Consider the following 27,190-nt stretch of genomic DNA (forward strand, 5'->3'; position numbering starts at 1 on the left):
CAGATGTGCCAACCTCTGCTCTGTGCCTATTTCAGGACCCCAGCCTAAGTCACACTGAGTTCCTGCAACAGCAAACGGTGTCAAAGGGCGCTCTGTGGGACCGGCCGGGCCGCGGCAGGATGCCTGCGGGGGAGCCAATTATTCTGATGTAACAAAATTAAGGTTAATCCAAGAAATTCTTTAGCTGACTCACTTTTCAAGCCAAAACTGACCTGCAGGCTCATTTCACCCACCAAGGATGAAATATATAAGCAAATACTTTTTTCATTTTCCTGATCTAAGTTTAGTCCTAACAGACAGCAAGTATCCTGCGATCAAAACTGCAGGTCAAACATTAGATGACAAATCAAGTCTATTCTACATTTAAGTTTCACAACTACATTAAAGTACAGCAAATCAAGGAACCTTCATTCATTTTGGGGAGAAATTTTCCACTGTCGCCTATTTTAATCAAAACTGAGCTGATCCAATATTTATCATAGCTTAGAGATTTTTATGTACATTTTGGCACTATCTGGCTTAGCAGTATTGGAAAGATCCCCAAGTCATCTAGAGAACAACACTGTCACTGCAACTTCAGTCACTCGCTTTACCCCACAACATTAAGACCTAGGAAAAAGGTTTTCTTTTGTATGACTAAATTTTAGGCTGCCCCAGACCACTGTAAAACGTTCCCTTTAGCAACATTCTTTAAATATGAAATATGAGGCAGTATTAAAAAAATTCTAAAGTATTTTTGCATCACTTCCTTCATTACGAAAAGGAACTGTGAACTTGTGTAGAAACCTGAAGTTGGATCTGCGTTTGGAAAGTCCCCCCTCCCCACGAGCCCCCAGACACACGCAGCCTGTAGAAAGTAACCAGGTCTTTTTGATGTTTACTGCAGTGGTTCTGAAATTAATAAAAATGGATGTGTGACGTGCAAATGGGAGAGCCTGGAACTAATTCTGCTTTATAGAATACAAACCCTTCAGCAATTGGGGTACCTAATTATTTTGATGATAGGTGAAATTTTGCCTTGATCACACAGTGCCCAGCTGTGAATCTGTTTTATAACAGAAAATTTCACAGCGTGTAACTGGTCTTTAAAATTATGCTGTAAACATGCAAACACATGGCACCACTAAAATAAGCATGTTTTAAAAAGCACTTTTTCCTTTAAGCTCTTTTGAGAACAGAGGAATGAAAAGGAAGAAAAAGGGAAGTGAGCAACGCTACAAATAGATTTCGTTTACTGGATAATGCTTTTAACATATTTCTGAGCTATGAAAAGCTTGACTACATTTTTTCAGAACAGTTCACATTTTTGAAGAAACTAGAAGAGATGGATTGAATTATTTCACTCTTCTTGGGGATTAATGTAAAAGTTGTTTCCTCTTCATTGTTACTCACACTACAGCTGTGCTCAAACTCCTTTTCATTTAGAAAAAAAGTTTAAATGTTGAGCCTGCGCACACTATGGTTCCACATTCCAACAGCTTCCTCCCAGTCCTCTGCCAGCATCTGCTATTGAAGACTAGTTCCAATTTACAATAAACAGCTTTTCCAGACCAGAACACTTGAAATTCAGTCCTTCTTGACTGCTTTTCCCATTCAATCTCCCTATTCACCATTTCAAGGAGAAAACTGTTCTGCCAATTATTACACATCTGGAAAAAATGCATGTATAAGCTGAAATGCTCTCAGCAGAAAGTTTCGGCTTTCTGCATATGGTCACAGCAGGATTTTATGGGCCACTGACCAGGCCAAAGTCTAAGTTTTCCCATCTTCCTCCTCCCCCTCATTTCTGCCCACCCCCACCCCAACCCTCTAATTGGAAACCCATAGCAGGTGCAAGTTCTCTGCCATCTTTTCCTCCGCAAGAATCTCGAGTAGTTTCTTCCTGATTAATATTAATCTTACAGTCCAGTTTTAACTCACTGGGCACTACGATAATTTAAACACATCAGCTGTAATTGCTTTGCATAAACGTACACACGTCTAAAAAATATCCTTACCATCGATGCTTGTCTGGTGGTTGTTACAAGGCTGGATGCTCCATAATTTGAGTTCAGGCTTCCAATTGGCCCATTGTGGGATGGTCCCAGTAAACTGTGTATGTCCCCGTGGCCACCGGAGAGGCTCGTTGAAGGCCCCACGGCGTGATTCCGTAGTACATGGATGGCATCATCGAGTCTGTCCAGGCGATCCTCCATTCGAGACTGCTGTCGGGGTTAAGAGGGACAGGAGCAGCCGTTACTGAGCAGATCTGCAGACTCATCCTACCATAACAGCTTCTACCTCCGAGATATTAAAGATAGAAGGTGAAATGCGGTATCGAAAGACTTTGAGAGCACCTACCAGCACTACAAACAAACAGGAAAAAGAAGATATCTGGAGATTTTGCTTGAGATAGCACTCATTCCACAAATAGGTGGCAGCTTTTGAAGTGAAGCTTATTATAAGGTTAATGTTACTTAGCTTCTATTACATGGCATGAACAAGAAAAAAGGAAGTGCTACAAAATAAGCTCTCTAATACAGGACAAGAAAGAATGATGAGAAAGTTGGCCTCACCACATTGGTAACAATTAAGAGAGGCAGTGGCTTTTTGAGAACCTGTATTACAAAAAAACTGGCCAAAACTTTATCATTTTCTAAAATCGATCTTTAAACAGACTAGATATTTCAGAAATAAAAGCGAGTTCTGTATGCTACTGCAGAAAAGTCTTTACATTACTTTTCTTTAAAAAAGGACCAAAAAAAACCCCAAAGCAAAACCAATTCTGATGCCGCAGCTCTCTAGAAAATGAAATAGCAGAATGTTGGGAGTCAGAAGATGGGTCATACACTACACTACATTTTTAATGGGAAATCTGAAGGAAGCATTAATTGAAACACAAAAAGGCACCATCTAAAGTGAAATAGTACCTCACAGACATCCTTTAAGAAGGACATTGCATCTTGCAAATGCTCGTGAAGTTGCTGTTCAACTCGATTTTTCTGGCAAAGTCAAGACAGAACAGGAAGCAAAGCACAGGTTAAGATTAATTCAAAAAAGAGGTGAGGAAACAGCTGATGTGCATGTCAGCAATAAATTGTTAGTGAAGTTAATGCAACAGAGATCTGATTGTATTAAGATAAGAAAAGGCCAATATTTAACACTGCAGTTAGGACTCTAAGATGTACATATCAATCATATTTAATTGCAAAAATACTGAAGAAAACTGATTTAACTTAAATTCATTCTTGTTAGACAGAAAAAATGAAATCACATCTCTGGAAACTAGAAATTTTAACAGGTAATCAAAACCTTCCCTCACATTTTTCCCCTTCTTGATGCCGTATCAGAAATTTAAGAAAGAAGTCAGTAAATTAAATGCTCTGCTGAATATCCAAAACAAGAAAATTTACAGTGCTGTAGATTATTTCCTGTGCGTTTTTCTGTAAAACGTTTCATTAATTAATAAATGAACATTCCCCAGTCACAAATAATAACTACAAATAAAAAATATTAATACTTTACTGACGGTGTAATGTGAACAGGCCCAAGAGACTAGCACTGAGGGGAGAGAGGGGGAAGGACAAGCAAATGCGAAGGCATGAAGTCTTTATCTTTTCTCCAGACTGAACTTTAGATAAGAATTAGCTATGGATTTGTGAAAAGGTACCAGAATCTCATAACAGCGCTTTAGCACCAGCTGTCCTCAGCACAGAAGCCTGATGCCCGAGGAACAGATGGTGAAAGACACACCCTGCACGTCTTATATTGTTCCGCTGAACAGGCCATTTGTTAGCGAAGAATTCATTTGTAATGCTATCCTACTGTTCGCTTTAATGAGATGCAGGATTTACACAAAACCAAGCCTTCAACCCTGAAGTAAAAAGCACTGTGTTGCTTTCAACAGTTCTTACCAAGGAGTGCAGAGAGTTTTCATAGTTGGGAGATGAGGGGGCTTGTCCTCCACTCCTAGACCACTGACTGGCACCTGTCAAAATCATCCAGGTTAACGCATGGATTTATGCAGCGCAAGTGGGAAGCAGAGACACAGTACTTCTCAACATAATTAAACCAACACATTCTGCACACAGGTAAGCTAACACGGGTACACAAAGGAGGACAAATTCCTCCATTCTGCCTTACTGTGGGATAATTTTTGTATCCTGGCATCTGACGGGTTAGACATGTTATCAATGACCAAGCGGCAACATCTTCAAAGTGCTTCAACATCAAAAAAGTGGCCTAAACACACACGCACGGTATCTGAAATACCTCCCTTCGGCCAGCGTCACCATAAAAAGACTGCGGAATTCTTTCTTCTTCAGATTACGTTCAGTATATGTAGGTATATCTTTAATAGCGTTAAAGTATACAACAAACATATTTAAAGAAATCAAACAGACACTGAAACAAGGATAACTGGACGACAATTCTTATGACACCTCTCTACTAAGTAAGATCTAGGTTTTGAGTTTTCTAACACCTTTCTTTATCTCGTCTACTTCTACGCTGTATCATTTTACATTATAATGCATTTCAAGTTTAGAAGAGTAAAGACGAGTTATTCCCATTTGTTTTTTTCAGATATATTTAAGGTAAATTGGCAGATAAAGAATGATTGACTATGCAACAAATCGACAATTATATCCATATTACTTATATACTGCAAATTCAAATACATATCCATTCTAATGACATAAACATACCTAATTACTATGTAAAATTTAGAAATAATTAGATGTGAAATGCAATAACTAATAAAGCAGTACTTAAAAAAAAAAAAAGCCTGAAGTACCACAACATGTATTTTTCTCACCAACTAATAATACATTTTTTATAAAGATACTACATGAAATTCTATGTCCATTAGAGACAGCTTCCTTTCAGCCATACAAATGTAATAATAAAGCAATTACATTAATAAATTATGGACATACAATCCAAAGCAGCTCATTAAAGGAAGAGCCTGTGGGCTTGTTCCTTCAATAAGAGCCAGAGCTGTATGTCTGGAAAACTGGGAAAAGGTTTAATAACATTACAGAGCCTTTGTTCAGAGAGCTGCAAGTAGTTATCTTTTAAAGAAAGGGTTTTATTTAACAAAAAGAGTACAGCTTGCATAGCTATTAAAATACCTAAATATTTCCTTTCTAATTAAAAAAAACAATAAACCATTTCAAATTTCATAAAAGCCCAGAGCTGCCGTAACTGTGCTGCATTTCTCTTTAAAAATATAACAACATTACTGAGTAAGTTCATAATGACCAGTTTTCACTTCACACAGCTACTCCCAGTCTGGATTTGTAGTCTCCCTCCACATTATTCTCATTCCTGAATCTGGGAATAATGCTTGGAGTTCCACTTATTTTTGCAAAGAATTAATGCAACAACTTTAGAATATTTTGGCTCAGCGTAATGTTCTAATTTTTAGCTGGTCAAACCTCAATTTGTAGAGACAAGACCATATTCAAGGGCTTAACAAGCGCTCACTACTAGCAGGACTGAGTGTACTACTTCCTACAGCAAAGCATCAGTTGAATATTAAGCAGAGAGGAACCGGTTACAGAAAAGTGGGGAAAGAAAACTCAACTCCTTCTCTCAGCCGAGCAACCCGACTGCAATCTGCAGTTTTTGATCACACCTCTGGTAACGCTCGTGCTCTTTCCGAGCGGTGCCTGCGCAGGTTGCCAGATGGCACCGATTCCCCGCTCGCCTCCTCCCGCTCCCCCTCCTCCAAGTTCGCGCATGAAATCCACCCATTATGTTAAAAAGCATCCTGGCACCACAAGCCCTGCAATTAACAACTGCAGCTTTTAGTGCAGCACCAACACAGCGGCATGAAAAACAAATAAGCCAGGCAAGTGTCAGGATTTACAGGGGTCACCGGCAGTAATCACTGGAGTATTGTTCTTCCTCTCGGAGTCTCCCCAGCACTAATCCCCTGGCTGCCCGTCCAAGCACGCGCTCGTACCGCGGTCGGCAGAGGGCTGGTGCTGCATCCTCAGAACCCACCCAACCCTCTGCACCACGCTGATCCTGGGAGAAGGATTCTTAAAATACCAGGGCTCTCGCCATTCGCATCTGTATATAAACTTTACATACACAATCATTAAAACCGTGCACGAAGCTAAACTCTGGGCTTGTTTATGTACAATTAGAAATTGAGTGAGGGCAGGGAGGATGAGACACACTATTGTCTCATGTTACTTGGGGGTTTTCATCATGTTGTTCTCAAAGCTTTTACTTAATTTAATAAAAAAATTTCCTTAGTCCTTATGCAGTAACAGAAGAGCCAAACACGAGCTCATATACTTAAGCGTCTCCTGAAGTGACTCTCAATGGTTTAAATGACAAATAGAGCGCTCCTACTGTAATTTACAATTAAAGGATAGGTAAATTATGACTTAGTTAAATATAGAATAGTACAAATGCTAAATAAACAAAGAACTAAGTGCCAAAGAGGAAAATCACAATGAAGGCTAAAAGGCTCCAAAATATATTATTCTAGTATACACAAAACATTTGTTTTATCTGCAATAACTTTTTGGGTCAGGACAGAAAATGGCTACCAGGAGTATAAAATAGCAATAAATATACTAGTAACTACTTTACATTGTGCTTCACTGTGTTCTTAGTGACTCAACTGGGAATAAAGATAAAAGTCCAGATTCATAAATGAAGGTAATTAACTACTGGAGCAATTTACCAAAGGCTTGATAAATTCTGTATCACTGGAATTAAAGGAGGTGAGGTGGGAGGGTATAATTGTAAAGCAGATGCCAAGTTTGCGCCTGAGAAGGATTTCCACATCACTTGCTTGTATGTACTGCTGTCTTAGCCACCAGAATCCAGAATAAGGAACACAAAGAGCAAATTTTGCAGAGTTTCACATTTGATATAGGTTCCAACAGACAAAGGCATCAACAGAAAACAGAAACGCCAAATTTTAGGGACTTGAAATTTGTATTCTAAAACTAAAAATTATCTAGTGCTTTCATGCTGTGCTGGTCTTGGCTGGGATAAAGTTAATTTTCTCCGTAACAGCAAGCATGGGGCTGTTTTTGGATTTGTGCTGCAAACAGCCTTGCTAACACAGGGATGTTTTAGTTACTGCTGAGCAGGGCTCACACCAGTCAAGGCCTCCTCTGCTCCTCAGTCCCACCAGTCGGTGGGCTGGGGGTGCACTAGCAGTTGGGAGGGGACTCAGTGGGACAGCTGACCCCAACCGACCCCAGGGATATTCCACACCATCCGATGTCATGCTCAGCAATACAAACCTGGGGGAAGGAGGAGAAAGAGGGGACATTCGGAACGATGGCGTTTGACTTCTCAACTAATCACTACATGTGATGGAGCCCAGCTGTCCTGGAGATGGCTGAACACCTGCCTGCCCATGGAAGTGGTGAATGAATCCCTGGATTTGCTTTGCTTGTGTGAGCAGCTTTTGCTTTACCTATGAAGCAGCCTTTATCTCACTTGTACTCTTTTGAGTCTCTCCCCCATCCCAGTGCGGGGAATGAGCAAATGTCCAGTAAACGTGAGTGAAGTACGGATGATGAAAGTTTTCAAAGTGACACTGCTTATACAGATATGCATGTTCTCACACAGACACGAATGCATTTTACATGTAATAACTTTACTAATTTGTTCATCTAGATTACAAAAGCTTTCAGCTAAGCTCATTCTGTACACCTTTCAATATAAGTTAATCATTTTATAAAAAGCAAAACACCCTTGCAAAAAAGTGACCAGCAGCCACAAGTCTGCAAGGATGTATTAATCAACAGAGAATGGGAGAACAGACTGTTGTGTAAACGTTAAAATATTTAACAAATTGCACTATCGGAAAGAACAGGGTTAAAGTTACATCATCTTGCTTGTAATTCCAGTTCTTTGTTAAACAACAAATTTAAGTCAATGGAGCTTTCACAGTCCCCTCTATATGGAGAACAGCTGTTCAACTTTTACTAGACAGCTGAGGCCACAGTGTCTGTGAAAGCTGCACTACCCACTAATAGCTGCAGGCAGCTGCCCACAGCTCATCTCCACGCTGGAATGCTGCTGCCCACATCCACACTACAAACACACAAAGCACAGGTGACAGAGGTGGCTCCAATACAGTGCATTCAGTTTGAAAAATGCCAGAAATTCTTCTGCCATAGAATGAAAGCATTCATGAAAGATACGAATGAAAAGCTATCCTATGTAAAAATTGGATAGTCTCATAGTCTACTATATTTTCATTAGAGGGAACACACATCTGCTGTGTTTGTCACTGAAAGCTGCTGCAGAGTGCTAACATATAGCTTTAAAACAAACAAACAAATCACTCTTATTTCTCTCCAACGGTACAGATCTTTATAGCTGTGATAGTACATGGTCATTCAATGTTTTCAAAGATTATTTTAATAAGCTAATTTTCAAAGCCAGTTGCCAGGATTTAAGTGAATGCTCGTAACAAAATATTTAACAATCTGGATTTATACATCTGGGTTTAGTACAATGGAAAAATAAACAAAATATAGAAGTAATTATGCAAGTAAGCTACTGCTGATTTCACTGTGATGCCAAACAGGATGTTTTCAAAACAATAACAAGTTATTGACCAATGGCTGGGTCTGTACCTGTAAGAGGCGACGGTGATCCAACTGGTGTTGATGGATTCGATGGAAAACTACTGCTGGTATGATCAGGAGAATAAATCTACCAACAGACAAAAGAGATTGTGTATCAATAAACATCATAACACACAGTAAAAAAATAGCTATTGAGAATCCCTTTAATCCTTTTAAGTGTCCCTCTTGGTGCTGGATTGATTAAAAAAACCCAACAATTTGATCCTTCAATCACAGCTCTCATTTATTACACTCAATGCTCTAAAATGTCCAGAAAACTTTCATTTTCCAGCCACTGTCAAAAGCAGCACAGCCTGTATTTGATAGCGACACAAGTTCAAACTGATCTCCCCTTAACAGCAGCAGAAATGACAGCCTTTTTTACCATTGAAGGGCAGCGCTATACGCAAGAGTTAACAGTACACCGATAATTATAATAAACAAAACTTCAGGAAAACACAGAGCATTAACTACTTCCCAAACTTCAGAGAGAGAAAAGATTTTAGCACTCAGCATATGTTACCTTCTAAAAATTAACCCTTCACAAGAGAAAAAGATCAAGAAAGCAGTCAGCTCTAGTCACTATTGGTACCTATTAAACCAAAACCATTTGAGATTTTGTTGCTCCTGCTATGTATTGCAGCACATACAATTTTTCTTCCTCCTCCTTACACCAATTGCTCCCATAAGATATTAAACCTCAACTTGCAACAATTCACTCCTTGCTATTAATCTAATTAAAAAGTATTGACGAACAACACAAGAAACAATGCTTAAAGCTTTAATTAAAACTTAAAATTTCAAGATTCTTGGAAAACTCATTTTGTGAAGGGAACTGAATAGGTTTAGAGGCTGACTATGGACTTTAGAACATATTTTCACAGGTCACCAATTCAAACCTGTTTTACTTGAGCAGAGATCAGGGTTTGTCAGTCATCAGATGGTGGTTAAAACACCCTTCACCGGCAGTGTGCGGTGGATGTCTCCTCACACAGACAATACGCCATCTCAGCACTTCACTGACAATAAACTGGGACTTGGTACAGCTGCCTACTCTGTTTTTTGAACGGACAAAACCAGGACCCGACAGACCACATGCTCCTTCCCGGCCTACCGTACTTTTTCATTAGAGAAGCCCATCAGTTCCCTAATGGAAATACCTTCTCCTTTTCATACGTGCTAGAAAGAAAATATATTTAAAAGAACAAGCCATCTCAGAGCATTGTAGGAAATTCATGCATTGTACACAAGTATTAAAATAAATCTTGGGTGTCAGTGTGGGAACTGCAGAGAGTTCCAGACAGAGAAGATACTGAAAACTAAAATGATGTCAGAACAAAGGCCACGAAGTTTCCTTTGAAACTGGTTGTCTACCACCACTCTACCTGCTGGCTTTATTTTGCTGTATTTTATAAGAGGGAAAACCCACATTATACCAAAGCCCCAACTAAAAGACGAGGTCAGAATTCATTCTGCATGCAGTCCCTGGCCGCTGTGCTGTTAAATGACCAATGATGAACAACCCTGACACCTTCTGCCAGGCTTAAACGGTAACATGACTCATTTTACTGCAACAAATGAGGCTCCTCCTCCTATCAGTCATGGTCCATTCCAATCAGCGGGGTGCCAATATGCCAGGGTCTAATGAAAAGGCTCTTAGACAAAAGCTGCACAATTGAGAGCCTGCAGAGCCAAACCTCGGAGCTGTTAGTCCAATTTTTTAAACACTACAGTGTACATTTCAGTTAGGCTTTGTTATGTTAATGTTATTGAGTCTAAAGCAACAAAGAAACTTAATTCATGAATTACTTTTAGAAGTCAACTTCCCTACATTTTCTCCTCTTTTGTGAGCGGACCAGTGGCTATTTAACTACGAGACCGTACAAAGGCCTTTACCCTGGTTCTGAGGTAGGAATCAAAACATAAGTTATCACAAAGAGGTCTGATATAATCAACAAAGTTAAACAGTCCTCCTGTTTGATCTCCTCTAAATTAAAGACCAAGTGTTTTGATTTGGCATTAGGCAATGAAATAAACCAGATGTTTCTCCTGCCATATAACCCTCCATGGGCACAATCTTAAAGGGTTATTGTTTGGCAAATGTTCAGGGAAACACATTAGAAATGGCACGAATACCCAGATTTTCTATTCTTTCTATCTATACTAGTTCATTATCCAAACTAATGCATAATCCACAGGGCTTTGGGAACTTTGTGTAAATACTTTCATGTACAATTCTCTTTCTTGCCTACCCTGAGATTAAGACCACAATTATCCAGGCTTAAACCTAAAATAAAAGAACCTTTGCAAATGTATTATCTGGCCTTACATGTTTAATCACATACTATTCTGTATGGTCCTTAATACCTAAACTGAAGAACAAATGTCGTATCCTCTGATGTTTCGCACATGAAAGGCCTATTGTGAGATGTACATCAACAGAATTTTAGAACTAGAAATTCCTCTCAACAGTTGCAGTGCTAGCATTTAAAATCCAAGCAGAAAGGCATACAGCGTTGTCCTTGGTGGGGGGAGGGGGCGGGAAAAGTCAAGACAATCGCAGTATTTAAATAAAACTTTGTTCAAACAGAACAATATTGCTGTTTCACTAGCCATCAAAAGCGGCGTGCAGCAGCTTCACCTGCCGGAGAGCCGGCTCCCTCCTCCCCACGCCCGCGGCGCTCCGCGCCCTGCGAGCGCGAGAAGGGTGCGCGGGGCGCGGGGGAAGCAGATGGATGAGGCGAGGGATTTGAAGTGTGCAGACTATGGCATGCACTGATAGAGCAGATGGAATGCATCACCATCAGCTATGACAGAAATGATTTATGGAATGACCTGGCTGCTCCTGCCAAGCAACAACACGGGATGACAGAAACAAGTTTCTATGACAACCAGAGCCCACCCACCAGTTAGATTAAACATTTCTGCCCTGACTTCCACTTGCAATATATTTAGAGTTTTTCCTCAGAACATCAGCCTGGTTTTCTCAGCCATTGACTTGGGCAAAAATACCTGAAAGGATGAGAAAATGCTTTTAAAAAAAAAAAATAATAAAAAAAAAAAGAGCACTGGAAAACACACCAAATCCCACAGAAGTCCAACTGGTCAGTGTGTCAGTCTTAACACCAGAAATTTCGGTCAGGCTGCAGAAGTGCAGACATCCCAGTACATCTGCGGAGTAACGAACAGCCTGAAGTACGTAAGCACTGCTATTTCTAGGAGTCAAAATGACCCCAGTTCTTCTCCGACAGGTCTCAAACGGACAAAAAGAGTGTTAACTGCCCTCTGGACTCATGAATTGTTATCTACTTGCTGAATCCCCCAAACCAGCAGGGACAGCATTTTTCTCCTCAAAGCCAGTAGGTCAGAGTTCTCCTACCCAATATGGACATTACAGACATTATCAGATCTGGTAATCTTTTAACATATGACCCTCTGAGGGATGCAAGGGTAACAGGATCTGCACAATATACACATTTTCCTCCCCTGGTATGAGGCGAAGGATGCAGAAACCAACCCACGAACGGTCTTTCAGGGCTGCAAAGCAGTCATTTCTATCTTTTAAATCAGACTTAGTCTCCCTATTTGCTATGTACAAGAAATAAAAAGTGCTCCCCCAGGTACCACTCCTAACTCTGAAATTTCTGCTATACAGTACAAATTACTGTTTTATAAAAAAGTACATCTGACTGTATCAACGCAAAAACTAATTGCTGGATGAGCGCATATGCAAACAGAGCTTTCAGTAGACTGAAAATAATTGCAACATTTTACATTATCTACATTATTCCAACAAGAGTTAAGAGTTGAAACTTCATGCATATACAACATTTTTATGGCTGTTCCATAAATTACAGCTACACAACACAACATCCAAAACCACTGTTTTATAAGGCCACTGAGAAAACATTTCAGGCCTTGAGGCAGGATCTGCTCTAAGAGTAATGTTAAAAATATTTTACTTTAATTACAACACTACAGAAAAAAAAAATTTCAAAACCTAAACTTTTTATGACTATCTTTTACTTTGTCTAAAAAACTTCCTAAACTATATCTTCACTCAATTTTTGCATCACCTGAAGGAAAAAAGGAAGTCAGAACAAATCCTCTACAAATAAAAACATTTTCCACTTGCTTTCTATAGGCATTCATCTAGTATATGATGTTGTATAATGGTACACCATTTTAACTTCATACATGAAAACTCCTGATTTGATACTGTAAAATGAGTGAACACATAAATAATGGATGCAATGATTAAAACACGTCTTTCAGATCTGAATGTTCTAACTGCTACTTACAGATGCCAATGCCTTTCCAAGCGCATCACCTGTCTGTGAGCTTCCAGCACCATTTCCTCTGTTTCCTGTAACATGGAAAACAAACCCAACACTTATTTTTAAAGCTGAAATTTTATTTACTTTTATTATTTTATTCATCACGTACAGTTGAGCAGCCACTTTTAAAATGGATATTCTAAGGAAGCCAGTGTCAACAGAATCAGTTCTCATTATACTTAATAATTTAATTAAAACAATTAGATTTAAAATTAAGATGCTCTCCTCTTTAAAGTCAAACACAGTATCACCATGATAACCTAAGGACCAGCAAGTGAAAGCAGTTAGAAAAAAGACTGAAATTATTTTCTAGGATCACAGGGAAACTTTAATGGATTGTGAAAAGAAAATCAAAATCAGAAAATTATATTATTGGTAACAGTTTATAAATAAGATGCTATAAAGTGCTACACATTTCATTAATTCTTGAGACCAAAGTCACTGAATTGTTCCTTGTGTGTCTCCTTGCTCCCCCAGCTCTAATTCCTTGTGTTGTACTCTCATCTTTATTGTACAAAATCCCTGAAAAGCTCTTATCCACCAAGCTGTCACCCCTGCTCTTAGCTGCATGTCAGCAGCTTTGCAAGCCCTTTTGCTCCATACGCCATCAAGCCAAGAGGAGGTCTGCAGCCCTGCCAATCGGAAACACAGAAAGGACCTGAATCCTCTGAAATATCTGCTTTACTGTAGAAGACAGACCCTTTAAAAGCGAATCTCCTTTCTCAAAAAAATTTATTTAATATGAATGTAAGCCATTCACATCAGAAATCCAAATCCTGCAACACTCACTGTTTCAAGTTTGTGGCAAATGTGGATTTTCCAGCCTGAATTTCCCATTCTTAAAGATCTGAGTGCAAAACTTGTTCCTAAATCAAAGGTCAGGTACTCAGTCTAACTAAATTCTGCTTACTTATAACAAAGCTAAGTGTAAATCATACCAAACCGACAGGGGGTGTCTACAAGCATTTAATTTCTATGGCTGTATCTTAAGATGCGCAAATACATGCAAGGAACAGATGATTATCCTGTATTTCCAGCTTTCTAGGTAAGCACAGAAAAGACTAAACCAGCCACCATACTGGCTACTCCGTAATCTCTAAATCAGTTAAGAGAGGAATTTACGATGCAGTTTATCAAGCTCCCCAAAGAACCAGTCTTCCTTTCTCCCGCACAGTACACTGGTGATACAGCAGCTCTGAAAACTGCAACACCAGAACTACCTATATGAACATGTACATACACTAAACAGGGTAACTGCCGTTAAGTTAGACAGATACAGTCTCCTGAGCACAGGACTGGCTGTGAAAGCAAATAAACCAGTAAGTTTTAGGCTGACTGCAAAACAATTTGCCTCATCTCAGCCATAATGAGGACAGAAGTGTCACAGTGGTACAGTATCCCTGATTTATAAGCATCCCATAAATTAAATCTTACTAATTGTGTGCATCATGCAGCCCTACATTTAATTTTCTTATAACATTTTTAGAAAGTAGGAAGAACTTTTTACCCAGAATATTATCTGATCCATTGACGGGTGGAGTGTGTGAGGCAGCTACATAAGGTGAACTGCTGGTACTGCCGCGATGGAAGCTGGACATCGGCGGAAGACTGGCATTTATATCTGTAGGCGAGACCGAATGCGGGGGATAGCTCTAGAGAGAAGAAAAACAGACATAAGACATTAAGTAGTCTTTAAATAAATGTTGATATTTTAAGGTACCAAATATACAACACCAAGATCTTTATTAAAGAGACCCATCTACCCTCTGAAGAGACCACCATACAGCCACAGATTTTTTATTTATACAACAGACATAAATGAGAGGACACAGAAATCTAATACAGTAAGTTTTTGACTTCTGACAACCGGGTTTTTAACTGACACACACGAGCAGCAAACAAGAAATGAATTCTTGTCAGTCAGATCTCCGTATCCAAGTACAAATACATTAACCTGTGCTGCACATCTTACCAAACGGTCGTGGGCGTGCAGGCTGCCGTAACTGCCAGACTGGGACATGTGGGAAGAGGAGCCTCCCAGCATCCCACCATAGCCAGGCTGGCTCATGCCATTGGATGAACTCCAGAGGTCAGAAGAATTGTGGGTCCCATCTTTTTTTGGTCATTTTGTTGTTTTTTAATAAAACAGAAAACAAGAAAAATACATTCAAAAAAGAATGATACAGGGTTCTACCTTCATTTACAAAATAATTTTAAAATACAGAATTCAGCTACTCAGGCTAACATCAGCAGGGAAACTGTGACAAGTTTATGCTGTGTCTTCTATTTTCATGCCACCACACCACTGCTATATTTAATAAATAAATATATATTAAAAAAAAAAAAAACACCACCAAAAAAAGACATAAAAACCAGCCCCCTCCCCCAAACCAAAAACCAACAGAGGTTTTATAGCTGAAATCCAATCCAACCACAGCTGAGAAAATACCAAGTACTTCTGCTAATTACACAGACCTTCAGTAAGGCCAGATTTATATCAAGAGGGCTGATAAAAATTCCAAACTGAATGACACGATATAAAAAGGGGGTGGAGGGGAGAGAAGTTTGGCTAAGTAGAGCTCATCACAAACATACAGTGCAAACCAGCTAATTATCTAAAGTAAGCAATTTATAGTCTAAAAGACCTTAGTACCATAGAAATATAAAACCATTTCATAATAGCAGGTTTAAGTAACTGAAATGACTGACATAACTGAATGACATAAGGCTTAAACCCGTGTGTCAGTGCAATTTTCCTTCTGTAGCACAAACTGAAGTGTTCTGTCAATTCCCATACCATGACTACGCTTTCAATATGCTCCAAAGCCTCATCAGACTACAGTACGAGCTAATTGAATGACGTGAGGCCGAGTAAATGAATTCTGCTCTCGTTCTGCTCAATGCAAACCCCTTTCTTTTGACATGCTGGAGATACAAGCATTTGAGAACTTAAGACTGTTAGCTGATACTGTACAGTCAAATTCCAGAACAGTCAAGAAGCCCTCACCTCATTTTTCTCTATCACTTCAGTGTGCTGCTCTGAAGCCTCTACAAATCAAAGGATGGGGGATTCTGTCCATCTGGCCTGGTGTATAATCCCCTTAAATTTCAGTCAGCAATTAATGTCATGAGAAAAACTTTAAATCAACAGACAGCTCCCTTCATCTAACTGTTTTAAAAGCATATAAAACTTAATCATAGGCTTTAGCACAACACGTTACCTTTATACTTCCTCATTCAGTGCAACACTGGCTGACCGCAGATTTCTGCCTAAAGGACACGTGATACCTACCCATACACTTCAAAGTCATTTTACCCACCTTGCATAAAGAAAGTGCTAGCAAACATACTGCTCGGTGGCTTGGGAGACGGGTAACTTGGAGATTCTCTGTTGAAATCATCAGAACTCGGGGATGGTGCATACACCTAAATATTGGAGAGCAATAAAAGCAGGTTAGTAATATTTGGGTGTCGCGCATTAGAAAAAAAAACCCGTAACAGCACACAGACACAGATAAAAAGCACAAATAAAAAAAGAACAGTGTAGCAAGCTGCAGCATTTGTTGCCCTTGTTTTATTTGCTTTTTAGCAAGTTGCCACAGTACAGAGGAACTTCAGCAGAATGATCCTAACAACACACTTTCTGGTGTGCCAACTCAGCCAGGTGGCCTGATAAAAGCCTGAATGCTGATTTTGCTTTCCGAGTGCATGGCTCGCACAGACTTGTTGCTCAGGATTAAAAAAAAAAGAAGAGCAAGATAAAACAACTGGGCCCCAAACAAATTTTATTTTCAAACAACTGCATGCCTGCTTGAATATTTAATTAGCTGGCATCCCAACAATCAGAAAGAAAAAGAACATCCAGTGACAAATGGAAAGATTTTAATGCAATCGTTGTATCACCCATTCAGAGACCTGCACGCCTTTGTACAGTCATCAAAAGTAGATGTAATGCAAGTCCTCAGGAATAATCTTAAAACTGCCAACATCCAGGAAATTATTTTCGCGCTGGCCTAGCATTAAAGAAAACCAGCATAATTCTTTCTCAATGTAACACCACATTAGAATGACCATTCTCAACTTGCAAACAACAAATTTTCTTAAAAATAAACACAATGATTAGAAGTCTTTTACTGCAGTGACTCTAAGAAGAAATATAAAGTACATTCAGGAATAAGCAAGTCAAATCAATGAAGGCAGTATGCACAGACTCAAGGACTCTCCCACAACATTAGCTGCTCTAAGCAGTGCTACTTCTTCATAACAGTATTTTGGGCCATATATTGAATGTTGCAGTATGACTAGTGTATGTTAAAAATATTTTTTTAAAGTGCAAATTTAACTAATATAGCAGCAATCATATAAAAATGTAACACTGAAACCAGAGCATCCTTTTACTACAAAATAAAATATGCAGTATTTTTTTTTTAACCGCTCACCTTATTCTAAATGCATAAGGCTTCATAAACGCATATATTAAGAACAATTCTAAAACTTTAAAGCCTATATAATGCAACTTACAAAGTGTACTCTGTGCTAAAATTCAGAAGTTAATATTTTTATCCCTTCCTATGCAAACAGAAGCACTCGCACATTTCTGCCACATTCACGGCTCCCTTGTCTTTTTGCGATGCTGTTTACCAAGCAAGAGAAGGGCCAGGAAAACCAAGCCGGCCAAGAAAAAAGCCCAAGTTTGCACAAAGCGAGAGCCATTGTTCCTTGGGCGACTGTTCTGACATGGATATTTAGCAAGTGAAGTGGGCAAGTCCCGCTCCATTTGCATCCATCCCACCAGCCCTCCTCCCTCTGCCCAGCTCTGCGTCAGAGCAAATGGCCGGGCATGTGCCTGCAGACGCTGCCGCGCTGTCAGAGCTGCCAGCCACTGCTCCCAGGCCCCACTCACATCACCGATTTCAGTAACATCTACCGAACTGCGCTACGACGGAACCAGGACATGGGCACAAGCGGTGAAGCCAGGCCATAGTGACCCATACGAGCCGTGTAAGGCAAACGGCAGCAGGTCAAGAGACACCTGGTAAAAAGGAGCCCAGTGGAAAACTTGCAACTTCCGGCTGCATACTTGTTATAACATTATTTTTTACATCAAAATAATTCGTTATTTTTTTTTTTTAGCACAGAAAGCCTTTTGAGGAGCTTTTGTTTAATATTTTACTTGCAAATTTTCAGTTTATGGAATAAATGTGCCTACCAAACCTGAGTGACAGAATGACAATACGTTATAAGCAATGTTAGCAGTACATATGTATTTACTATATACGATGAATGCACGTACATTCCATGCCTCAGACATATTTTAACAGAAATGTCACTCTGTCAAATGGTAAATACTCACACTCATAAGACTGCAAACACATTAGGCAAAACTGGGCTTAATTTACAAGTTCTCTGTTGTGCGGAATAATGCGGCATATGCTATAGCTGATGGATAATCTATCACTGTCACGGGACAGCAGTGGAAACAAAGCTTTATGACATTTAGCACTGCCGTGGAGATGTACACTGATTAATGCAGAATCACCTACAATGACGAACTATACTCCTTTTAGACTGTAACATTCCCGATGATACTTGTAAACACAAGTTCCAGTACGAAATTTAAACATTTTACATAATTGGGCGATTTATGAAAACTGATTCAACACTATAAGGGAAATTAAACAGAAAAAGTCCTACAAATGTATCATTTACAGATACACATGTACAAGCCATTAACATAATAAAAATGTTATGAATTATATTAATGTAAAAGAGGCCCTTCCAAACAGCTACATGAAAGCCCTAGCACAGACACATAACTTTATATAGTTTCTGCTTGTTTTGGTATCTTAACTATAGCTTGCAAAAACATAGCTGCGATGTTATGAAGCTGCACTTGCACCAGTCTAGATTTTTCAGATCAAAGGGTTCTTGCGGCAAAACACAACTGATGTGGTCTCAAAGACTTCATTAACTCCAGATGTGGGGAAATAGCCAGCCAATTCCACAAAAAGAGCAAGTCTCTTTTAGTTACAATCAGAACTACCCACAAATTAAAACCAGGCCTCTGATGTCATCTGATCACCTGCAGATGAGTGCCAGGCTTTTTTTCTGGTTAAAGACCTAATCATAATTTTTATGTTGTGTTGCTACAAACAAAATTTAAAAGCAAAAAGGAAAATTTACTAAGATTAACCTAACGTCCATGAGAAGCAAAATACAAAGGTTTTAAATGACTTTTTTAAAGGATGAAATTCTATTTTTAAGTTGGGAAGACCAGCGTGCTGGCTCTGAACGCCCCGCACGCCCGGGGAGCCCATCCCACAGAGCGGAGCCGTGGTGGCTGCGCAGTGGCTCCTGCTCCACATCCCAGCTCAAGGGCTTTCTCTGCTGCAACAGCTGAGTAACGCAGTTATAAATATGACGTGGCTGCTCAAGGCGGCCTCTTTTAGCTATTAAACTGATAACAGTGACATCCAGGGGGCATCAAACCAGTTCTTCCTGGCTGACATTCCCACCAAGACACGGAATACTGTTAAAAGGTCAGCCTGTCTGCAGTCTCCTTGAAGAGGGTTGTCTCCAGCAGGTAGACATGAGCCCATCTTCTAATCCCCTGAAAGCACCGCGCCCCAAGGCATCGGATTTGTCTCTACCCTGACAAGCAAAACACTCTCCGATTATGAATGGGAAATTCCCTTCTGATAAATGCACGCCAAAACCATTTTTTTTTTTACATGGCTTATCAAGCGGATGACTCGACTCTTTTGGAACTGTGCTAGAATATCCATCAACCCTAACGCTACAGCTTCTGAAGGGTCGATGGCCCCTGTGGAGGAAGCAAGACAAATGAGCTGCAGAGGACACCAAGCCAGAGACCCGCGTCAGCCTCTTCCGCGCCCTGACCTGGTTTGTGTCTCTCCAGTGGGAAAGGCACGATGACAACCGAGACATTTTTTTGAGGGCTAGTGATGCGAGTTGACTTCAGAACAGAGCTGAGAAGATATTATCTGTACTACATCAGGTTTAAGCAAAAGAAGGCATCACCCAGTTCTCAAATCTGCCCTTGTGATTAACATACATAATGAACACTACCATGAAAGTTACCCAGACCTAATTTATCTAGAACACATCAAAAGATTACACAGTGTCCTTCTGTTTACTAACACAAGTGCCAATAACATGAACATTACTTTGAAGACCTGGGTTTATCAAATTTTATGCTAAGTAAAATTTCCAAGTCTCATTCTACAAATGCATTTAATAAACATAAAACCAAGAGTCCTCCTGTCGGCATACTTCCTCCCAGGCAATTTTCCTGTAATCTGTTTCAAATTCTTAAATATTTATCAATGTTTATATCAATGTTAAAATTAGATTTGGGAAAAAAAAAAAAAAATCCACAAAGGAACCAAACCTTACATCTGATGAGCTCATGCCATCTCAAGACCAAGGATCCCATCACACACACAGTTTATGGAATCATGAAGTGTGTTACTCATTCAAGCCTAGTTATTAACAATTCTTGGAAATTAATGAAAATCCTTATCGAGCTTCTGGAGACAGAGAATTTTCTGAAACCAGTAGAGATGGATAACCTATTCTGTAGCTTGTACACTCTAACTAGCCCATCTACATTCCATCAGCATCAGTCATGCACCAAGCAAGTGCACATTGATGAATGATTTGTACATGTGGCAAAATTTCACTGTGTATTATCTTCAGGCTCTGTGGCAAAAGCTAATTCTGCTGAAAGGCAGCTCTGGCAAAAGGAAACTTGTTTTCATGTTTATTATATTTCTAACAAAATCACAGGCTAACACTTCAGGACTGTAGAACAGCAACTATGGTTTTCCATGTTCCTCTTTACAGCAAGATAGAATCTGCCAAAACGACAAAACAAAAAAACAACCTCTCCAAAAATTTTTGTTTAGTTGATATTTAAGCAAGATGATAAAGTGAAGAGCCCTAATGTCCTCAATTATATTTTTTGTTTCCAATACAAGGTATAAAGGCTCATATGTTCTAAAAACTCTTATCACAACCCAGAATGAAAATAGAGCACTCCTTTAAGAGAACAGAGAGCACCATTCTTGTCTGCAAATCCAACTATAATTTTTAAGGATGGTATAAAATTCAAACTCCTTGAAGTCACTAAACTTAACTCCATCTTAAAAAAATGTTTTTGCAGTTTAGGCATGCTATACCTCCCTATTTGGGTACTTCTGAAATGCAGAATCCCACTGCAGTGATCCACAGCAGAAATACTTACTAGCTTCTTCCCCAGCAAATGACAATTTCCAAGTCACGTTAAAAGCAATAGGCCAACTTACCAAAAACCTCAAATTCAGATTATGGAAAACTTTTGGTCTGCTCTTTTGACTTTATTCTTTTTTTTTTACTGTGGCATGAGGCAGAGAGGGGAAGAAATAGAAGGTAAGGCATCAGGAACAACACCAGAAATAAAGAGATGTATATAGTGCTTGAAGATTCCTCTTCTATTTTATTTGCTAAGCAAAGTCTCTTCCCCACACTTTTCAAACTATGCTGTTACTAAACAATGCACACGACTAAGGCTTCAAAAATTCCTAATTGAATTTTTAAGAAAAAAAGAAACTGAAAAGTTGACACTAATCAGCCTGTTTCTTAACCTGCTCCTCGTATTTCAGAAGGCTACTCTAGCTGTGGTAGGAATCCCCGCCAGCAGCACTGACCACGGGAAGATGCAGTAGCAGACAGAACACTGTCTCTTGCATTTGTTCATCTCTCCTCTGAAGTCAGTACTACTCTCAGTTTCTGTATCTCCAGCACAGACTATTATATTTCTACAAACAGACTTCAAGACACACGTGATTCTGAAAGCAAACACGCTGAGCAAACGGGGGTGTGTTACTCTTTGGTGCTCACATTTTGAGAAGTATAGATCGGTCCAATCCAGCACCTGATCCCCTCCGTAGCTGCTTTCATTTGCCCAAGGAAATGGACGTAACCTTCACTTTAAAGCATCAATAAAGCTTGTTGCAGACAAGCCACCCTTCTGGCAGGGGACAGCCGCTCAGTAGATTGGCAGCTCAGCCCAGCGAGTGGAGCAGGGAAAACTCTCCTGGGCTGGGGCTCTGTAACTCAGCGTGTTTTAATGGGCTGGGGAGGGGAAGGAAAAGGGTGAGGAATGAGGGGGGAAATCCAGCCGACCAATTTTTCCTACCTCTCTTTATTCAATGTCCACAGCCGTGTACCCCTAGAGATTTTCCACATGATCTTATATTTGTCCTGACTTACAAATGTTAGCTTTGACCTTGCCTAAGTTGCTGTGGGCAGCATATGGTACGGAACAGCTTTAATTGTACTTTCCTCCCTGTATACTAACTGGCCCAATACTAATAAAAACAGAATTGAATCTTTCTCTGTAGCACTTGATTGTTCCAAAATTTACAAACTGAAAACATTTCACGTTGATGTTAAAAGACTCAGCACATTATTTATTGCTTAGCAGCTACAGAAAGGTGTGCTGTCCTGTCACCGGAGCATCGGGCAGTGTTAGCAAAGTGTTTCTCTGTGCTGTAACTCAGAGCGATGGCTGAAAGACAAGCATTTTCTCCACTAAAAATACGCAAATATACGCATGTATACTCATAACTGTGTGCATTTAGTCATCTATAGACACGCGCCCATACATATCTGTACATGGACGCACGCACAGGGTCACATTTAGAACTAGCCTTTTACACTCTCCAAATTCTCACGAAAAAAACCAACACAAACCAAACAAAAAACCCCCAACATTTTATAAAAAAACCCCAGTATAAATTAGCTTACAAAAAAAAAAAAAAAAAAAAAATCACAAAGTACTACATATATACAAAATACATATATATGGTGGGGGTTTTTTCCCCGTTTTAAAAGACACATTCTAGAAATCTACTGTGAAAAACTGCAGTAACTTCACCTTGGAAAAGGGCTCAATAATATCCCAGCCTATGCTGAGAAAAACAAATACTTATTCAGTAATAAAAAATATTCATACATAGAGTGATATACCAAGTTAACCCATATAACGCGCAGAATACAAGAATAATCTGTAATATATTCACGAATATATTCTCCTATGAAATAGCAGTCATAGGCAATATAAAATCAAATATAATCAATCTTGTTCCTTAAAATTATCTACCTTGGTGATAACTGACATACTACTCTATTGCAATATATATATAAAAGTAATTCTATAGTACACTTAGAAAATAAGCAATTTCTTTCTAAACTTGCAGGTGAACTGAAATCTTTCAAGTCTGCATTTTATTCTTTATGCAGAAACAAGATATTAAACTTTTATTACTTACATATTATTTTGGTGCTATTGCATGTAATAAAATTTAAATGAAAAGGCCCTGCTGAATGAAGCAGTTTGCTTAATTATTTGTTAAAAAAATAACAAAATCAAAATGTTTAAAAAGTGTAATTTAAATTTGTGCTATTTTTTCTATCTGAACATTTCTGAAGTTTTTTTTAATGGGGGTTGGGTGCTTTCATTTTAGGGATCTGCAGCACAGTTACTGAATGAAAGAGAAGAAAAGGTACAACTTTAAGGATAGATGCAATTTTAAACTATAACATTTTTTTCACAAAGTTCTATATTAAAATTTCATAAGCCTTCCATAAACTGGGACTAATTTCTATATAGCAACAGGTAAAGGACAAAAAAAAAAAAAAGAAATCACGAAAAACCTTCTAGTTCAGCGCAATTACTTTGTCGTCTTCATGAAACAGATTAAGGTATTTTTTTCTTTTTTATTTGGTGAGGCTTCTTGAAATACGTATTTTTAAATAAAACCTATTACACATAATGGCAACATTTTACTCCTTAGCAAAGGATTTGTATTAAACCACTACTTTTTACTTTCATGTGACCTTCCTAAAGCATACAGAAATTATAAAAATTGAACTTCTTCTAGTAGTAAAATCCCCTGACTTAATTTAAAAACTTTTAATTTATGTGCCAACGCACACATGACCATCTATTGGGGTGCTTAGATACCTGGTTTTCAGCTTGACATTAAGCCTTCTTCTGGTTTACAAATTTAAGAAGTTGAAAAAAAACATATTTCATAAAAAGTTTAAAACACGTGTTTTCTACATATCATTTCCTGCTTGCTTTGTGTGTAAATAAATGAGATTTCATACACATCAGCAGGTACCACTGAATGTCAATATCCAAAATCTAAATAAATTCTCAAACTCAAACAATAAGGTACATACTATCAAATACTAATTGGCCAAACAATACAAACAAAACCAGCAAGACATCAAAGTGAGCGTATGTACCGGTCTCTCATTATGGAAAGGTTCATACAAAGATTTGGCACAGACACCAAGTCGTGGGCTTCAAAAACTGTAATGCAAACCCCACCCCCCCAACTTCACAAATCCTCCTTCTGTGTATTTAAATGAGTAATTTAGTACAACTTGCAGAATTCCTAGGATAGAAAATGCTAAAAGCTATTAAGATGTTTAAAAAAATGCATAAAACCTTGGGCAACATGATATAGGATCATCATATGATTTGTCATCTATTTACTAACTCTTCGAGCTCATAAAGGTCACCTCTGACCCGTAACAGGCACATGCTATCAATTTTCAAGCCATGCTCTCCTACAGTACCAGCACTTCCATCTACTATATGCCTGGAAATACTTAATAAGATCAAAGCCTTTTTTCCTGCTACAAGAACAAAGAGAAATGTTGTAATAGAGTGATCTGTGCTCTAGAAAGAATAAAATCAAAACTCCACGCAAGTTATATTCCCTTTGCTTCAGGGGTATTGTATAGTTAATTTTACTTAAGTCTTATATATATCTTCACATAAAACTTCAAACAGATTGTTTTAGCCTAGGAGCAGAGATGAAAGAAAAATAATTTCATATTTGAAAGACAGCTGGCATTTATACCAAAGGAAATGAAATAGAGACCAAGCAATTTTACTCATTCCACTAACCTCTCCTCTAGTATCTTTTGTTGCTCAAGCAGCTCATACACAGTGTCTTTAATGAACATAAAGATCCATAGTTTAATTATCACTTAAAAAAAAAATCTTGGCAAAAAAGTTTACTAATGAAGGCAAAGCTCACACAGGCCCACGAGAATAGAAACAGCAGTAAAGCAAACAAACCAAACAGAAAAAAATACCAATATCGGTATCTCTTGTTTTCCCATTTAACGTTATTTTTATAACGGAAACCAAAACCGCATAAAGAGACTGAAAAACATACACTGTTAAATTTACTGTTATATGCTAATTTTTATACATAAAAATCAGAACTGTTGTCATATGAGCTTATAACTTTTAAGTATCAACCACGAAACAGAAATATCCCGTTCAATTTCCACAAAGTTAACCTACAGAGTGGTGATTAGATTCTGACTTTCCCCCAACCCCGCGATGGTCGTAGCAATATTTTGATTATTTCGAAGTCCCACAAGTGAAACGAGCAGCTCTGGGCAGTACACGGTCCTCGGCCGGCCCCGCTGGGGAAGGCCGCTCCGCGGGCTTTGGGAGAGCAGAGGTACGGAACCCCACACACCCCGCACCCCAGCGCGCAGCCCGCGGTCCGGGCGGGAGCGGCCCCGGCCCCTCCGGGAGTGCCGCCTGGCTGCCGGCTGCCGGACGCGGCCCTTCCGCACCCAACTGCGGACACTTTCCTCGGCCCCGCTGCACAAAGCGGCCCGCCGGCTTCCCGGGCAGTTTCTTCTACATATCGCTGTTCCCCCGCTCGCTCCGGCACCGCCTGCGAGGAACCGGGAAACGGCCCCGCCTCAGAGGAGCCGCGCCGGGCTCGCGGGGGCACCCCCACGCTGCCAACTTCTCTCGGCCCGGCGCCCCGCCGCCCCCGAACAAAGCCGGCCGCGCTTACCGTCTTCCCGTTGTAGTAGTACATGAGGGAGTTGCTGCCCACCCCGGGGACGGGGTACGCGCAGTACATGGCGCGGCTGGCGGCGGGCCGGGCTGCGCTGCGCCGCCTCTCGCCACCGCATCCACCCGCCCGCGCGCCGCCCGCGCACATGGAGCGCCCCAAAGGCGGCTTATGCAAAGCAGGACTGAACCATCTCCGGGCGGGCGCGGGGGTCGGGCCGCGCGCGGGCCCCCCCCGCTCCTCCGCCTCTGCCCGCGCCCCGCCGGGCGGCACGGGGGGAGCAGCACGGGGGTGCGCAAAGCGGGGCTGGCACACCGGGAAACCGGCATGCCCGCCCGGGAAACCGCCCGCCACACGCCAACCGCGAATGGACGCGTCCGCAGCGAGTTAATCTCCTACTTTTTGGTGTAATTAAATTAGAGCACTTGTGGCGGTGGAGACGCTGCTCGGTGCAGCTCCAGCCCCGCGGCCATCTGCCTCTGCCCAGAGTTGCTTCCAACTTCGGCAAACGCCTCCCAAAGCCACGGGGAGCTGCTGGGCGCGAGTCCCACGGGAAAGCGGGAGCACCCCGGCAGCCGAACCCCCTGGGCAGCCGAACCCCCTGGGCAGCCGAACCCCCCCGCGGCCTGGCCCGGGCCCCAGCGCACCGAGCAGGGCACAGGCTGCCTGCCGAACAGGGGAGCCTGGGTGGTGATAGGGCCCTAAAACAAAGACAACACAGGACCGTGGTGCTTGGCTTTAAAAACAAAACAAAAACACAACACATGAATATTTTCCTCTAATGGAACCATCCAAAATCAGTCTTTAACCTACAGTATACCATGATGGTCCTTCAGAAACACGGGCCCTGACTTCCTTTACATTGTGTAATACATTTTTGTATGAAAAAAGCAATACTGTGCCCCTATAAGAGAAGGGACAGAAGAGGGGAGAAACCCCAACAACCTTGGCACATTACAAAACCATGAATGATACAATACAGCAAATGGACTGTAACTTCTAGCACAAAAATCCCCCAGTGTTTGCACATTATCTATGCCTGGCAAGTCTTTTTGCTTCTCCAGTGAAGAGCGACATTTTAACTAACGTTCACTCTTAATGAGGTGTACTTTTTTTACTTTCTACATATGAATGCAGCTGGTTAGTAACTGAGCTCCTGATAAGCCAGATACAGATTTTGATCCAGGGAAAAAAAAAAGTTAAAGCAAAACTGCATTTCTCCACCTCTGACTGCGTCAGCTGCCAATGCTGTGAATTCTCCCTGCCTCCTCCTGACAAAAGCAGGAAAATACTTCAGGATAAGGAAAAAAAAAAAATGGGCAAAGTTCAATTCAGCAATTTACAGGGAAAGCAAGTTGCA

At 40.2% G+C, this 27,190-nt stretch overlaps 1 protein-coding gene across 6 annotated transcripts in view; it reads right to left on the reverse strand.

The window, feature by feature from the left end:
* Window positions 1-27,190, reverse strand: part of TCF12 (transcription factor 12) — a 159,842-nt gene that overhangs the window by 13,286 nt on the left and 119,366 nt on the right. For 2 of the 6 annotated variants that reach the window (XM_065847179.2, XM_065847180.2), the window contains exons 10-17: window positions 16,249-16,354; window positions 14,901-15,040; window positions 14,436-14,580; window positions 12,893-12,957; window positions 8,601-8,679; window positions 3,894-3,967; window positions 2,910-2,981; window positions 1,998-2,204 (exon numbers count right to left, since the gene is read on the reverse strand). In XM_065847179.2, coding sequence (XP_065703251.1) covers window positions 1,998-2,204; window positions 2,910-2,981; window positions 3,894-3,967; window positions 8,601-8,679; window positions 12,893-12,957; window positions 14,436-14,580; window positions 14,901-15,040; window positions 16,249-16,354 — 888 coding nt within the window. Of the gene's footprint in view, window positions 1-1,997; window positions 2,205-2,909; window positions 2,982-3,893; window positions 3,968-8,600; window positions 8,680-12,892; window positions 12,958-14,435; window positions 14,581-14,900; window positions 15,041-16,248; window positions 16,355-25,830; window positions 25,900-27,190 lie in introns of those variants that run through there. The other 4 variants (XM_065847183.2, XM_071813875.1, XM_065847184.2 and 1 more) reach the window with 4 other exon arrangements.

The sequence above is a fragment of the Patagioenas fasciata genome, chromosome 12 (genome assembly GCF_037038585.1).
Source record: "Patagioenas fasciata isolate bPatFas1 chromosome 12, bPatFas1.hap1, whole genome shotgun sequence".
In the NCBI taxonomy this organism is placed as follows: domain Eukaryota; kingdom Metazoa; phylum Chordata; class Aves; order Columbiformes; family Columbidae; genus Patagioenas; species Patagioenas fasciata.